The sequence below is a fragment of the Lissotriton vulgaris genome, chromosome 9 (genome assembly GCF_964263255.1).
Source record: "Lissotriton vulgaris chromosome 9, aLisVul1.2, whole genome shotgun sequence".
Taxonomy (NCBI): Eukaryota; Metazoa; Chordata; class Amphibia; order Caudata; family Salamandridae; genus Lissotriton; species Lissotriton vulgaris.
Genome location: NC_141697.1, coordinates 1,022,938,917 through 1,022,955,934, shown reverse-complemented (window position 1 = coordinate 1,022,955,934; position 17,018 = coordinate 1,022,938,917). Strand labels below are relative to the sequence as shown.

General features: G+C 47.4%; 1 protein-coding gene across 5 annotated transcripts in view; it reads right to left on the bottom strand.

Moving 5' to 3' along the window:
- LOC147692727 (cyclin-dependent kinase 17-like) overlaps positions 1 to 17,018 on the bottom strand; it is a 600,938-nt gene that overhangs the window by 305,496 nt on the left and 278,424 nt on the right. For all 5 annotated transcript variants that reach the window (XM_086938922.1, XM_086938918.1, XM_086938917.1 and 2 more), the window contains one exon: positions 1,909 to 2,003. In XM_086938922.1, coding sequence (XP_086795048.1) covers positions 1,909 to 2,003 — 95 coding nt within the window. The remainder of the gene's footprint in view (positions 1 to 1,908; positions 2,004 to 17,018) is intronic.

The following is a 17,018-nucleotide window of genomic DNA, read 5'->3' as shown; positions in this document are numbered from 1 at the left end:
TAAACTATATTGGTCAAAAGGCTTAGTAGTCCCTCCTTAGTACTGCTTCGTCTCCTTCTGTAACCTCCCATGGCGGTACCCCGTTTTGAGTGCTGTTGCTTGGCAGGCTTTATTTACAGCCTCCGAGCACTATTTTCTCAAATAGCTTTGTCCTACCTGCTGCTGCAGGCAGGACACGCTCTGTCCCAACGCTTTTGCACACATTTGCAATGCAATAGATCTCGCATTTGCGAGAGTTTAAGCTATTGGCATTGTAAATGACAATGCCTTTTATTTATCGGTTTTAAAAACAACACATAAATAAAAGGCATTGGCATTTACAATCCCAATAGTTCAAACTCTTGTAAATGCAAGACCTATTGCATTGCAAATGCTTGTTACTGTATGGACCTCAGTGACGATGCTTTATGTGTATACCAATAAAATTCATTAAAATAAAAAAATAAAAAAGAGGGCTTCAATTCCCATACTGACAAAAAAATGTTTTTCTGCATTGAACAGTATTTTCTCAATCTTGTCATGCCAAATGTATCCTTAATGTATGAATCCAGATTGGCCACTACTGGTCGCAGAAAGGTTTCAAATACACACAAATAACTGTGGGTCAGAAAGAGTGTGTCTTTTCTAGAGTGTGTGATGGTGACTATGTGTGTGTTAAATAGTTTGTTAGAACAGCACACAACAGAGTATCGCACTAGGAGGGAAGATATCCATCAGTTTATCGTCCTTTGCCGCCCTGTCATCATTTGAGCCCTTCCCAGAAAGGTTTCTACATAATTTGATACAGGTTCTGTAAATTATTTGAAGCTAGACACGATCGGTCTCAATTACAGATCCAAATGATTTTAGGAACACCACAGATTACTGGGGAGTTAGGATTCTATATATTTAGATGGGGTTAGGTGGGGTTCAGGAAGGAGGCACAAGATATCTTGTAATCAAAGAGTTCTTCAAAGAAAAAAAACTTTCAAACGTCCCTGCCCAACACTAGATCTCAGGAGTGTGCAGAGCAAGTGATGCAAAGCAGCACATGCTACAAACATAGCTTTAATTGAGTGAAGCATTATTAGCACTAAAAAGACTTACAAGCTCATTTACAAGTACCTGGCACTGCCGGTGCATCACTTAAAATATGGGAAAAAGTGACTTGCAGGAGGCGAAAGGGGCTTGTAAATAAGCATCTTAAAGTTAAGCTGCCAAGTGAATGCGACAAGAAAGGCTTTCTCCATTTACCACCACTACCATGGGTAATTCTGGAGACTAATATATTCACACACACACACACACACACCGTCAATAGCTTGGTAAGGGGTTGTATATCAGAACATCAAGCATAAAAATATCATTGTACCAAATATTGCAGCCAGACTATCAACTTCCAACAGATTTGTAATGTAAATACGTAAAATTAAGAAGAGATTTACTATTCTTTAGTCCATATATACATATTTTGAATATACATCATCATCATGACACATAAATGTTGCGCTAAATAGAGTACATTTAAACTTGTATGTATCTACTTACCTTCACACAATATTTTGGTAATTCATATTCTGACAACAGCATTTTGGGGACACGATATTTAAAACTAGATATTCTGGTAAAATACCCAGTAAGGGGAGTTTGGTTTGTTCGCGGTCTTGTGTTTACAGCAAAACACCAACGCTGACATGATGGAACTTTCCAACAAGTATAGATAACACAATGTAATAAAATATGACATTTACCATGGTAACATATTTAACCTTACAGCTCTTCTTTGTCATGGTTCACTCAATGTGAAGTGCTGTGGGCAACTCTGACAAGTAATTGAAGCAGAACTCTATTGCTGGGGCTTGATTTGACCGCTGACAACGAGAATTAATACATCACACTTTCATATTATTCTCAGGGAATAATTCTTACCAGATATTCAAAGACCAATGTTAAAGACTTCTCTGTATGTACAATGTCATGCAACGTCACAATATTTGCATGTTTCAAATCCTTTAATAACGATACTAAAAGGTAAAGAAAGAATGCAACGCATTAGTATACTGTAAGGAGAATCTTTACACTGACAAAAGTTGTCACCAACAAATGTGTTCATTTTTGTTTAATTACCGATTTTATTGATATTTTTGGTGGTTCAATACAGCCGGTATGGCCTATTACATACATCAGATAAGGATATGCTACAGAATAGTGCAGATACATCAACAGAAGCATGAAGAAAAACTGATACGGCAACTCTGGCACAGGTCGTGCAACAAAATATGTTCATAACCATAAAACATTAGAAAAAGCTAAACGATGAATACAAATACACCTATTAGTAAAAAAAAAAAAACCTGAATGGGATAGACCTGTAGATTAATATATATATATATATATATATATATATATATATATATATATATATATATATATATATATATATATATATATATATATATATATATTAATCTCTTGCGCACCCGCAATGCACTGCTCATGACATCACATATTACATCAAAAAGAAGGGGGGGCTGTGTGGCCCCCCTTCTTTTGACATTTTTTGGGCCCTGGGGACCCTATCCCCTAGGGCTTGACCACTGTTTTTTTGAATAAATTATCTAAACTAGAAGGGGGAAGCGTGGGCCACCCCTCCTGTGGCCAACTTCGGCCCTAGGGACTCCATCCTCCGGGGCATGGCCACAGATATATATTTTATTTTTTAAGGAAGGGGGCTGCATGGCCCCCTCCTGAGGTCTCTATTTGCCCCGGGATCTCATCTCCCAGGGCTGGCCTGCCGTGATCTTATTTTTATATCATATTCACAGGGGACATTCACATTTTATATTATATTCACAGGGGAGGGGGGTCGCGTGGGCCCCCCCCCTCCTGGGCCAATTCTGGCCCTGGGGACCCCATCCCCCGGGGCCTGGCCACTCCATTGCGGACCGTGGGGGGAGCCCCACCTGTCCCTGCCATTGCTTTTCCACATGGGGAGCTGCTGACATGCAGCTGACATGCAGCTCCCTGTGTGGATAAGCAATCTGCTTTGGATTTTGGAAGCGAGAGCAGGAAACCTGCTCTAGCTTCCAAAATCCAAAGCAGAGTTTGCTATGACACGGCAGGAGCCCCACGGCTCCCGCCCTGTCAGAGCAAACAGCAGTGTTGCGGGGATGGGCACCCCGGGACACTGCAGAAGCCGGCCCTGGGGGGTGGCGGTCCCCAGGGCCTTCAAGGGCTCCAGGAAGGGCGCCCCCCTCCCTTCAATAACAAAGCCCCGGGGAGGTGGTGGTCCCTGGGGCTCAGGGGTCCGTAACGGACCCCCACATGTGCATTTTAGTGTCCCGTGGAGGTAGTGGTCCCCGGGGCATGTGGGGGGGGGGGGGGGGGGGGGGGGGGGGACTCGAGTACCACTAAGTTTGGCTATTTCGCGAAGATTCGTCAACGGGCGCCACAGATCAAGAAAACAAAAAACGCTTTTCCTATGGAAACTAGGTCCTAACTAGAACTACCTACGAGGGAGGGAAATATATATATACATACACATAAACATATACATATTGCAGCTCTTCCCAAAGATCACAGCCCAGATGGCAGAGGAGTTCTGAACCACGCCACGATTGAACCTCTCCAGGTGGTAACGTATGACTAATCCCCTCCTTCACATATGGTGGGTTGTATGTGCAGGGGCCCATTGTATTGTGGGCTATCATGCCCACGCAGACAGTTCAGTGCCGATCGACGGAGGCCTACCACCCCCGGTATGCACAAGAACTTGACTGACTTGTGCCCAGGTTGGGCACTATGGTTTGGCTCCTGGGTACGTTGGCTCAGGGACCTTTTTGTTCAGGGGTTATTTGTTTGCAAGACACTCTCACTTCTTAGCACAACAGGACATGTGGGGTCACCCAGTCGTATCACATTGTTGAACCACACAGTTGGAGATGGGACCTCTTAATAACTATCACTTGTGCACCTGGAATGTGCGTGGCATGGGATCTGTGCATAAACAACATAGAATCCTTGCACAACTCAACAGAAGGGGGACACAGGTTGCTTGCCTGCAAGAGACACATTTGAACGCTGCTGAAGCGGTGAAATTGCGCAAAAAATGGAGAGGGCAGCTCTTTGCGACCTCATATTCTGCATTCTCCAGGGGGGCGGCAATTTGGCTCCGTGGCTCTCTTCCCTTCCAGCTGCTAGAGCAACGGATTGACCAGGAGGGTCGCTATGTATTTATACGGGGACTGTTGGATGGGGAGGCGGTAGTCATTGGCTGTGTGTACTCACCTAACACAAATCAATCGGAATTTTTGTTCAAGGTCAATGGGGTACTTGCAGATTGGGCTGACCATCGCTGGATCATAGGGGGTGATTTCAATTCTGTACTTGATGTTATGCTAGATAGATCACATCCCCCCCTTACTGGCTACCGAGAGCAGAAAACAGGCTGCTGCGCTTGCAAGTTGGGCTGAGGGCTGGGATATGGCGGATATGTGGCGCAGCGTACACCCTCTAGATAGGGAATACACCTTTTTCTCCCCTCCCCACCGGCTTCACACCAGAATTGATCATGTATTCTGCTCCCGTTCCCTCACAGCACAGATTGTCCAAGCCCAACACATGGGGAAGACACTATCGGACCATAACCCCGTGGAGATTACATGGCAATGGGGTAGAAAGCTGGCTCCCATTCCGACTTGGCGGCTGTCTCCTGATCTCCTCGAGGACTCGGTCTTCCGGTCCTCCCTGTCCGACATTATAGATACCTACTTCTCCACAAATGCACACACGGCCAGCTCCCGGCAGATAGAATGGGACACTTTCAAGGTCTGTATTAGGGGGGCTGCTATGGCTATCAGGGTGGGAAGGAAACAGGAGGTGATTAGCGAGCTGAAGGAGGTGGAGGGCTCACTTGCATCCCTAGAGAATGAGGCAGCGGGCACCAATGTTCCCTTCACACCACTGCAAGAGGCACATATTAGACACGCGGAGCTCCTGGAAGAACTGCGGATTATAGACTATAGGGAGTACACGAACAGGCAGCATACGCAGGCTGACCGAGCCGGACCCCTACTCGCCCGCCTCCTACGGGACTCCCCGGTCAGCCAACCCATTCTTAGGGTATTTGACCAGTCTGGCCGCTCAGCTACCACCCGAATAGGGATCAACACGGCGTTTAAAGACTACTACACCACGTTGTACAGTCCCCCGCAGCCCCTGTCAGAACCCGCACTTGTGGCTTTCATGGAGGGTCTGGTCATCCCACAACTTACTGCCGACCAGAACAAAGACTTGAAACGTCCTATCTCAGTGGCGGAAATAAGACAGGCGATCAGAGCCCTTCCGAAGGGCAAGGCACCTGGAACGGATGGCCTGCCAACTGAGTTCTACGCCACATACATAGACCTTCTGGCCCCACGGTTACATACTGTTTATCTGGCAGCCCTCCGCACAACCTCCCTACCGCAATCATCAATGCAAGCCCTGATCACGTCCCTCTTGAAACCGGCCAAAGATGGTCTGCATTTGGCCGATTACAGGCCCCTGTCCCTTCTCAATACTGATTCTAAAATACTGAGCAAGATACTGGCGTCGAGGCTCATGCAATACGTGCCTCACCTGGTCCACCCGGATCAATGCGGCTTTGTGACGGGCCGCAATACGGCCATGAACCTTAGGCGCTTGGCTCAACTCATGCTCGGAGACAATGTGAACCCTGGCTCCGAAGGGTGCATTTCTCTAGACTTGAAACAAGCTTTCGATTCCTTGAGATGGGACTATATGTTCGCCACCCTGTTACAATTCGGGATACCGCCCGAATTCCTCGCTTGGGTCAGATTGCTATACACCATCCCCACTGCCAGAGTGCGCACCTCCAATCAAATCTCGGGTCCTATGGCTATTGCCAGAGGCACCAGACAGGGCTGCCCGCTCTCCCCTCTCCTCTTTGTCCTCGCCCTCGAACCGTTGCTCTGTAGACTCAGATTGATGGCCCCCCTTTATGGCATACGTCGACATGGTATGGACCACATTGTGTCTCCTTATGCGGATGATATCATTTTATATTTCCGCGACCTGAGAGGGGATCTGAGTCCGGTTTCTCGGGTTTTCGAGGATTTTAGGGAGATCTCTGGCCTCACTATAAGCACGTCTAAGTCCTACGGGTTCACCTTTGCAATCACAGATGGATCAGCCCCCCTGCCTTTTGTCCCTCACGAATTCCAAATGGCTGACACCACCTTCTGATACCTGGGGATCCAGATATACAGAGAGGCGAGCATGATGATAGACGGCAACCTAGGGAAGGCCATTAGGGCGCTGAAGACACAGATTCAGTTTTGGCTCACATTACCACACTCAATACCCGGACGAGTGGCGATCTCCAAGATGGTGATGCTCCCCCAGCTTATCTACTATTTCACCAACCTCCCATTCCAGATCCCAGCGGCGACATTCAAGACCCTCGACTCGCTACTGTCCGAGCTTGTGTGGGGACATGGCCGCAGGCGCATAGGTCTGGCCAAGTTGCAACTCCCCTCCGATTCCGGAGGCATGGGCTTACCGGACCTCAGGGCTTATAACTATGCTTGTCAGCTGCAATGGCTAGCTTACTGGGTGGCGGGCCGTAATCTTCATGAGATTAATATATCAAGAGACGACCATACGAAGGGGAGAGTGCACATCTTGCTCCTTCCTGGCTCGGATCTACCTAGAAATGCCCCGCCGCTTCTCAAGCTGGCGATCGCATACTGGCGGAAGGAGCTGAAGTACACGACCACCGGGACGCCATATGCCCCCACGATTCCACTACTGGGCATCCCACTAGGTCTGGGCACGCTCACGGAGACACTACTGGAACCCTGGCATGACGTAGGGGTGGCCCACGTGGGTGACCTGTTTGCGGAGGTACACCTACTGTCTTTCGAGGACTTCAGAACGTCACAGGGCGTCCCCAGCGGCTCCTTTCTCCTATACGCTGGACTCCGACACTATATCTCACGCAAATGGTCGCCTGACGGGCGGGAGCCTACTGCGAACCTCTTGTCACAATGCTTTACCTCATGGGAACGGGCGGCCACCTGACAAAGTGGATCACATCTAGCATTAAATCGGGGAGGGCACTCACACTGTCACCACTACGAGCGACATGGGAGGTAGATATTGGAAGGCCGCTGCGAGACAAGGAATGGGAGCGCATACTTCAGTTCCCCAGGAAGGTAGCTAGGAACCCCAAGTACAAGTTCATCCAGCTGATGTTACTACATAGAGCCTACCTGACACCACACCGACTACATGTGATGTTCCCTGCGACCAGGAACAACTGCCCCCGATGCGATGAGGATGACGCATCACTAATACACATGCTATGGCTATGCCCCAAGTTAGGGTATTTCTGGAACACTGTCCATGACTCACTTGCGAAAGCTGGTACACTGCCCACAATACCCACACTGGAACATACACTATTAGGACTGGGGCCTTCGACCCGCACCAGAACCGTGGCGGCGCGCTTCTCTGATCTGGCCTTGTTGCTGGCGAAGCATGCCATCACGATGCGCTGGAAATCGGCTAGACCACCCAACCCAGACATGTGGCGGGCGGAAGTAGTGCGATGGGGGAAAGCGGAGGGCGAAGCACTACAAAGGGAGGAGAGCAGGGGCCTCCGGAAAACACCGATCTCACTGGAATGGTTTGACACCTTGGAGGTCTTTGAGGCTGGCAATGACGAGGGTGAAGAGGAGGCTAGCGAATAGCCGCTTAGGGTATTACTGTGCCCCGACCCGAACCCCCCCCCCCCCCCCCCTCCGCCCCCCCATGAACTACCGCCAATGCCTACGGTGCACTGCGATTGGGAACGGGTATCCCCGACCCACCGCTCACACTACCCCACCTTACCTGTGTGTAAGCCTTGTACTTTGTTTCAACACGTTGAGTGTGGCCCACATGTAGATACTTCATTTATGTGCCTCATTAGAGAGTGTCGGGTGGGATTCCTTAGGGGTGGAGGGTGGGACCAGAAATGAACAGGGTTTGTTAGTTTGTTCTAGTTCGTCAACATCGACAAAATGGAAAATCAAAGTCACTCTGTTTCTATATATGCTTGGAGCAGCCGCATACATGTGCCAGCGGAATTTACACTGTAATTATATGTATGAAGTTGTATGCTATCACTGCTCTCAACACTATGCTAATAAACAGATTTAAAAAACATATACATATACACACACACACACACACACATATATTTTATTTATTTTAGAAGTTTTATATTGCGCCGCCCTGACCCGGGGGTATTGGAGCGCTTTACAACAGTGTTTCATAAGAGATACTTAATAAAGCAATATTAAACAAACGTTCAGAAGTCCACGGGTACTGCGTATTCTTGAGGTAGTAGTAGAGTGTTGAGGTGTCCTTGTTGTATGCATAGTTGAGGTAGTTCAAGGGACCCGAGGAAACTTCAGTTTTGGCTGAGGTAAATCAGTTGGTGCAGAGCCAAAGCGTAACGGGGATAGGGTTTGGCGTGGGGGCAGGGGTTATCCCTTAGCAGTTGAGGAGGAAGGCTTGAAGGTGCACTTTGAATTTTGTGAAGGATGGGATCGTTCGGATGTCTGCTGGAATGGAGTTCCAGATTTTGGGCGCGTTTCCCGCGAATGACCTAGCCACGGTTGATTGTTTGCGTATTCTCATGGGGATGAAAAGGAGGAAGTCGAAGCTTCAGAGGTTCCTGGTCTGACCAGCCCTCTTGAGCTTGGCAGCCCGGGAGTCCGGTTTACCTGTTTGTAAGACTTTGTACGTGAGGCAAGGCGTTCTGAAATATGCCCGCTGATCAATTGGGAGCCATTTTAGTTCTCTTAGTGCAGGAGAAATGTGATCATATTTCCTGATTCCAGTGACCATTCTGGCTGCTGCGTGGAGGGTTGTTTTGAGGGGAGCTAGGTGGGTTTTAGCAGTACTGGTTAAAGTTGCGTTACCATAGTCTAGTCTGGATAGCACCAGTGCTTGGGTGGCTTGTTTGAGGTCTTTGTTCGGAATGAATGGTTTAATATTGTAGAGAAGGTTCAGGTTGAGGAAGGTGGACTTTGCAGAATTTTTGATGTGTTTGGTCATGTCCAGTTTGGGGTCCAGGGTGATTCCTAGTGATTTTATGGAGTTAGCCAGGGTGAGATTACTGGTTAGAGTTTCCATAGCTTTAAGCCATTCTGCAATTTGTGGGTTCTCTTCTTCGTTGGAGATGAGGAGGATGTCTGTTTTGTCTTGATTAAGTTTAAGGTGATTTAGGGAGAGCCAGTGTTGAATTTCTTTTAGGGTGTTGTTTAGTCCGAGGACGTTGTCTGGGGAAGAGGTTTCCAGATAGATCTGGGTGTCATCAGCATATAGGTGGAAGGGGATATTAGCATTTTCAAGTATGGAGGTGAGGGGTTTCATGTATATGTTGAACAGTTGTGGTGAGAGTACTGAGCCTTGGGGTACACCCTTGTTGACGCGGTGAAGGTCGGAGGTAAAGTTTTAGATTTTTATCCTTTGCGATCGGTTGTGGAGGAAGGAGGCAAACCAGCGGAGGACCATCTCATCCGCACCCACCCTTTCTCGTAGGGCCTTGATGAGAAGATGGTGGTCAACCGTGTCAAAGGCTGCCGATAGGTCAAGGAGAATGAGTAGGCAGCTGTGATCATTATCGATTGACTTGCGGATATCAACTGTGATGTTTAGGATCGCCGTCTCCGCGCTGTAGCCTTTTCTGAAACCCGATTGGTGGGGATCAAGAAGGTTGTATGACCACCTTTCTCTAAAGTACATCAGGGATTCCAAGAAGGGATAGATAGTTCCTGGGGTGCTTACCAGGACAAGCTGTTAGACATCTGCGGTCCTCTGTTCGCTGGAATCCCTATCTGGTTGGGTGCAGATTGCCATCATTTTTCTAGGGAACGCAAACCTGCAGCCTGTCAACAGAGCGGCCTCGCTCACTTCTTTTGAAAACTGACCCCAAGCTGGGGGATTCGGCTACCACTGAGGAGTGCAACGAAGCGAAAGGGGGGGTTCGTTGGGGAGCTGTTCATTTAAGAACTCTGTAAGTTCGTTGCAACCTTCACCACCCTCGAAACAGATTAGGCGTCAATCAAGAACATTTTCAACCTCCGCATTTTTGTCAGGCCGGTTGCAGTAGGGGACACGCGGCTGGCCACTTCTACACACAAGTCCATACAAGAGGATTCAGGAGGTCCCAGAAGAAGCTCCACCAAGGCGAATTCTTCCAGTTTTGCAGAGGTCACCGCAGCCATGGCTCCAGGGGCTTTGCTATAACACTACTTCAATCCCATGTACGGCAGTGTGTGCTTTTCTTCCCAACTATAAGTGGAGGTCGGTTAGCTCTTTTCATTCGAGAATGGGAAAATCTTAGTTCCGATGCCTGGATACTACAAACCTTTCAGGGGTTTCGTATGAAGTTTTATAGGTCCCGGATTCAGGAATCACGCCTGTGTGCGCTGGTTTTTGCAGAGGATCAGGCTGCCCTAATAAATCGAGAAGTTGCGGGTCTACTGCAAAAAGGAGCTATCACCGAGACCGCCTTACACACTCAGGGGTTCCTCAGCAACATCTTTTTGGTGAACAAGGCCGATGGTGGGCAGAACACAGTGATGGTTAATCTACTGCCACTTCAAGACAGAGGGCATCCATCTGCTGCGCGATCCTTTGTGTCCCGGAGATTAGATTGTGCTTCTGGACCTCAAGGACGCATACCTGGCGGTCCCCATCTATCCCCCATCACCACAGGTTTCTTCAGTTCAGGTGGCGGGATCATGTATACGAGTTTGCCATATTACCTTTAGGTACTCAAGCCAGTGATGGAATACCTCAGAGCGAGAGACCTCCGCTTGATCATTTACTTAGACGGTCTCCTCATTTTAGATCAGTTTCCAGCAAATCTGACGAGACAGTTACAGATGGCAGTGAAGTTGCAGGGCTTAGGTTTTTAGGTCAATGAGCGGAAGTCGCAACGGACTCCTTCCAGGTGGATGACGTTCATTGGGTTCGTCATAGATTCAGTGGAGAAGACCCTAAGCCTCCCGGGTCTGAAGATCACAAAGATTCACAGGAAGTGGAGGTGGATGTTGTCCAGACCATTTCCTCTTCGCCAGGTGGCAGGGATTGTGGAGTTTCTTTATTCCTGGGTCCTCTTCACTAGAGGGCCCTCCAGCATCTCAAAGCTTTTCACCTTTGTCAGGGCCTGCAGTACTCTGGCAGATTCAGCTTACAGAAGTCAAAAAAGAGATGGGATGGTGGGTCGATCACATGCAGGCATGGAACTGTAGGGCGCAGACATAGTGATAGAGTCAGGTTGCAGCAAGTCTTGCTAGGGAGCCCCTGGCGGGGACTTTTTTACAGAAGGAAAGTGGTCCACGGACGAACGCCTCCTCCACAACAACTTTTTTTTAAATAGACACAACACCTGTCTTTAGTATTCAAGAGTGATTTCTTATTTTGCAAGTATTGATACAATCCATATATATATATATATATATATATATATATATATATATATATATATATATATATATATATATATATATATATATATATCACATGCCACGTATCAGTTCTAGTCACTAAAAAACCCATGCACTTTATGTATGATTCTTTATCTCCTTGATTTTGGACAGCTACCACATAAATTGTATCAATACTTGCAAAATAAGAAATAACTCTTGAATACTAAAGAAAGGTGTTGTGTCTTTTTAAAAAAAAATTGTGCATTGAATGTTTCCATATATTGTATGAAGAAACAGACTATTTATATATATGTTATGAGGTACATCAACCACTTGGGTGGCACCAAATCAAAGCTCTAAGCAGGTCTAGCCAAGCACTCTGGACCTTCTGCCTGGCCTGCAGCATCTCTGTGACTGTGGAGTATCTTCCTGGGGCATCCAACGTGGTGGCAGACTAGTACTCCAGGGATTGGTTGGACAGAAGTCTGTGGCAGTTGAACCCCAGGATATTCCAGGAACTGGCCTTCCTTGGGGCCCGTTCTCAGTAGACCTCTTGACTTCCCGGCTAGACTACCAGCTTCCCAGGTATTTCTGCTGGAAGCCGGACCCTCTGGCATTGGCAACAGATGCTTTCCTACGGGACTGGGCAGCGGAGTCAGGGTATGCTTTTCCTCCCCTTCCCCCGGTTAATGAGGTTGTTGGCTCAGATCCGCAGGCAGAGGACGAGAGTGGTGCTCATCACACCATTTTGGTGATCTCACAGCAGCTTGAGCGGATGGATAAACAAACGTTACAGTTCCGCTTGGGCCAGATGGGTCAGTTAGCGTCTTGGGAACATCAGGATCCATAGGGCTGGGAAGTGTTCCTGGTACTGAGTTTTTTGCCATCTGTGACTGCTGATGCGCAATCAGTTTCTACAGGTCTGCAGTTTCAGCAGGACATCTTCTTATTCAGAGTTCTCCCATGAGGGAACATCCATTGGTATGCAAGCTGATGAAAGGCATACGGTTGGCTCTTCTGCCAGAGTCTTGGTATTCTTGCCTTTGGGACGTTAACAAGATCCTAAGTATTTTCAAAGCCTGGCAATCGTACAGGCATTTGTCACGGAAGGAGTTGTTTGCGAAACTCGCCATGCTTTTATGTCTGGTGTCTTGTAGGCAGGTGTTGGACGTGAGAGCCTTGGACACCTCTGGGAGAGTTTTTACTCCCAGGGGGTTACCTTCCGCATATCCCGGAGAACCAAGACAAACTTGAGTGATCTTTTACCCAGCTTTCAACAGGACCCCTAGGTTGTGTGTGGTAAGGTGCCTCAAGGCATATGATAATATGACGAAGTTCCGTCCGCATGGGGAACCGCAGTTGTTACTCTCCCTCAGGAAACCTTTCAAAGCGGTCATTGTTCAATGTATCCGTTGGGTTATGAAGGAAGAGAGTATAGATATATCACGCTTTGGAGCCTATTTGGTAAGAGGCACAATGGCCTCAAAAGCTTTTCCTCTTGAGGCTTATCTGGAGGACATCATTAATGCAGCGGACTGGTCGTCCGATTCTATGTTCAAGGGTTTCTATTTCAAGACCGTTTTGGATATGGTGTCTTTGGTGGTGGATAAGCTTTGAACTAGCCTAATCCTTGCCTCCTGTCCTGACATTGAATTAAACATTTCCTAGTAAGCATGTTATGTTATATAGTTTTATAATGAGCGCAGCTACTCCGAGGAGAGTCCCGGCGCGAACCAAAAGGATTCAGTAGACTAACTATAGGAAAAAAGGTATGTCTTTAGATGTTTCTTAAAGGCCATAGGGTCTTGGGTAACGCGAAGCGCAAAAGGAAGGGCATTCCATGCCGGTGCAGCTTTAATGGCCAGGGAACAGCCGCCCAGCCTGTGGCGAATGAAGAGGGCACTTGAGCTAAAAGAAGTGCTGATGAGCGTAATTATCTCAGCGGGACATAGAAGGAAAACTGCTTCTGCAGATAGGCGGGACCATGACCATGCAGGGCACGATGAGCAATAACAAGGGATTTAAACTTAACCCTTTCGGCCACAGGAAGCCAGTGAATGAGCGTAGATGTTCGCTCAAGCTACTCCTAGTGGGAATTTCAAGGTGAAGCCTGGCGGCCGCATTTTGGACCACCTGGAGTTTATTCAATGAATATCCCGGGATGCCCACATACAAAGCATTGGTGTAATCCTAGGGGGAGAGAATCAGAGCGCGGATAACAGTCTCTTTAGCAGGCCTAGGGAGCCACGGGAGAAATCTCCTTAAGGTTTTAAGGAGACCAAAGTAGCTTCCTGAGAGCTTCTTTACCTGGGTAAAAAAAGGATACATTGTTCTCGAACTACACTCCCTGGTTCTTAGCAGATTTCCCATTAGATGTCAGTAGGGGAAACCCTGGATGCCAGATAGTGTTCTGAAACTGGGGGGAAAATTACCATAACGGAGAATCTCCGATTTGTCTTCGTTGCATTTGAGTTGAGCGGCAGCAAGCCACTTAAAGACAGAAGACAAGCAGTGCTTGACAGAGGACACAGAGTCTGTATCATTATCCCAAGTAAAAAGGAGCTGGGTGTCATCTGCGTAGGTAATCACCTTAGCCCCCAAGTCCTCGGTCAAGGGAGGAGTGACATAGATGTTAAAAAGAAGGGGGTTAAGGGAGGACCCCTGTGGGACTTCTGTGGCGACTGGCTGAGGGGCTGACGCTGCCAGCGGCAGCCAGACCTGTTGCACCCGTCCTTCCAGGAAGGACCTATGCCATCCCCAGGCAGAGCCCGAGACACCAATCTCAGTGAGCCGGGCGAGCAGCACTGAGTGTGGGACTGTGTTCAAAGCTGCCGATAGGTCGAGCATCGAGACACTCACGAATCACTTCGGAGAACGCCACCAATGCCGACTCAGTGCTATAGGAGGATCAGAACCCAGAATCGGCCGGAGGCAAGAGGTTCGATCCTTCAACAAACTCAGTGAGTTGTCTGGTCACCACCATTTCGCAAACTTGGGCTAAGCTAGGCAAGAGGGAGATGGGGCGGTAATTCCCTGGGATCTGGGGGTCAAGGGCAGGCTTTTTTTGAAGGGGGAGGATTTTAGCCTGATTCCAGACCTTCAGCACACGAGCCTCAAGAAAGGAAGAGTTTACGATGAGGTTTACTTCTAGGTTAATGATCTCCGTGACTGCTGCCAACAATCTGGCCGTGCAAGGATCAGCAGGTGTGCCTGATTTCAAACCCTTCAAAATTTTAAGGGAGCTAGTCAAATCCACTGGAGAAAAAGCATGTAGAGAGTGCCTAGGAATATCAGGTGTGTGGACACACGGCAAGGGGTCAGATAGAGGTCCAAAGCAGGGTATGAAAGCCGCCAGAATCTTGTGGATTTTATCCATGAAAAAATTGAACAGAGTATCACACCAGGCCTCTGTGGCAGGGAGTGACTTCGACTGTGCCATGTGAGATGTAAAGCTCTGAACTATTGCGAAGATGTCCTTCGAGTTAATTTGCACCTGTTCAATGCGGGCTGCATAGTATTGCTTTTTAGCCTGTGTTATTGATGCATAGTAAATTTTTTGTCTACGCCTGAGATTACCCTTAGCCAGGGGACTAAACTCACTAAGGCACCAGGCATGCTCAAGTTTTTAACACTCATGCTTAAGGTTAGACAGATCAGGGGTGAACCAGGGTTTAGAGGGGGACTCCATAGTGAACCTAGAAGAAGTGGGCGTGGCTAGCATATCCATGGTATTGTGTACCCAATTTGAGAACCCCGCAAGACTCCCTTCCAGATCTGGAGGGAGAGTTGGTCTAGAGGCCGCCAAGGCCGAAGAGAATTTGGAAGGCTCAATTTTTTTAAAAGCTGGTTTGCGATAGCAATGGCCTGATGGCTAGCTAAGGCCACCTCCCAAAAGAAGTAGGTAAGACAGTCAGGATCATGGCACTGGGAGGGTATCTTCGACCGTGATAGAAAAGTTGGAACAAATTGGGTCGAGAATGTGACCCCCCCTTGGTGTGTAGTGAGATTAACCCATTGAGAGAGTTGGGCCAGCTGTAAGATGTCAACAAAAGAAAGTGAGTCTTTGGAGTCAGTCTGGTCGAGGCGAGTGTTCAGATCCCCTAGAACCATATAATGGGTGAAGAGAAGCCCCCGAGAGGTCACTGCATCACCCTACGATTAAAGAAAGGCCCTGGCAGAGCCGGGGGGTCTATAAACATGAAGTAAAGTTTCAATTCTACTAAGGGCACGGAGGCGAGGTTTATTCCCACTCAAGGCCCCGGAGGCTCCTTGCTTTCCCACCCAATATGATACAGGGTTGGCAGTTCTTTGTAAGGTAAGTATTTAAAATTATTTTTACTTGGGAAGCAAGAGGTTGGTGTTGCGTAGTGAAACTGTTCAAGGTTTCTGGTTATCTTGGTTCGACGGTCGTTGTCTACCATCTCATTACTTGTTTGTAAGAATTTGCAACGGTTCAGTTTCATGTGGGCCTTTTTTGGTTTCTTTCAGCTGAGGAACATTCTAAAATGGAATAAAGGATAAAGGGATCAAGCTTCTGGCACAGTCCAAAAAGAGGATGTGGTCATGGACATACAAGCCCTTGTGGGTGTTGCCCTGCTGTTGATTGGATGACTCTGGGTGACCTATTCTTGGCATCCTGGGAAAGACAGTCTTTTGTTGTTGAAGACTGCTGGAAATGGGAATAAAGAAAGTACAGCATAATCTTCGCCTCAGTATCCTTAGTAGAATTGAAACTTCCCTTCATGTTTACTAGAAATTTTTTAATTCCCCTACACAGTTCTCAACATTATATTCCATTGCGTATTATGAGGCTCTGGCCTTGTCCTTCTTCCCATTTGTGTTGAAACCAATTCTTGGCTGGTAAGCACTTTGTAGGAGAAGTTAATAAATCCTAGAAATAAGATAGGAATCTTCTGTCCCATTACGCACCCGTGTTTTTTTTAAATGGGCAAGTGGACGAGTGGCGGCTGCCTTTGTCTCTGGGCAGAATGCCCAATGCATAATCTGTATGTACCTGAACCTTTCTTATTATCCTATCCTATAGTGTGCCTTAATTTGTTCAGAGAATTTACCCTGTTTAACAAGTAAGTTACCTATCTTTGTGCAACGTGTCTTTTTCTACCTTTAGAACACATTCTCTGACCTTCAACATTGTCTGGCAAAATTCACATTCTTTCACTTAATGTGCACGAGGAAGGCATACCATTCATAAATCATGCGAGTCTGATGCAGCCTTCACCTCCCTCAGTAGGAGTACTTCATAAAGAGTGAAGGCATAGCAAAAAAATCTCTTCAAATTTTGTAAAAAGAAGGTGGAAAAACTTCAGGAGCATATAACATTTTGACAAAACAAAGAAAAACTGTACCCCCGGGTGCAAACCTCACATAATTGGATGACAAAACATAAGCAGTATTCTGAGATCTTCTCAGTATGCAAAGAAGTGAGCCTGTGAGCCAACTGCCAGTACTACGCATGCTAGGAGATGGAAACATCTTGCTCTTTAAGGAACAGTGCATATTTTTTTTTCTTTTTTTTTAAACCTTTATTGT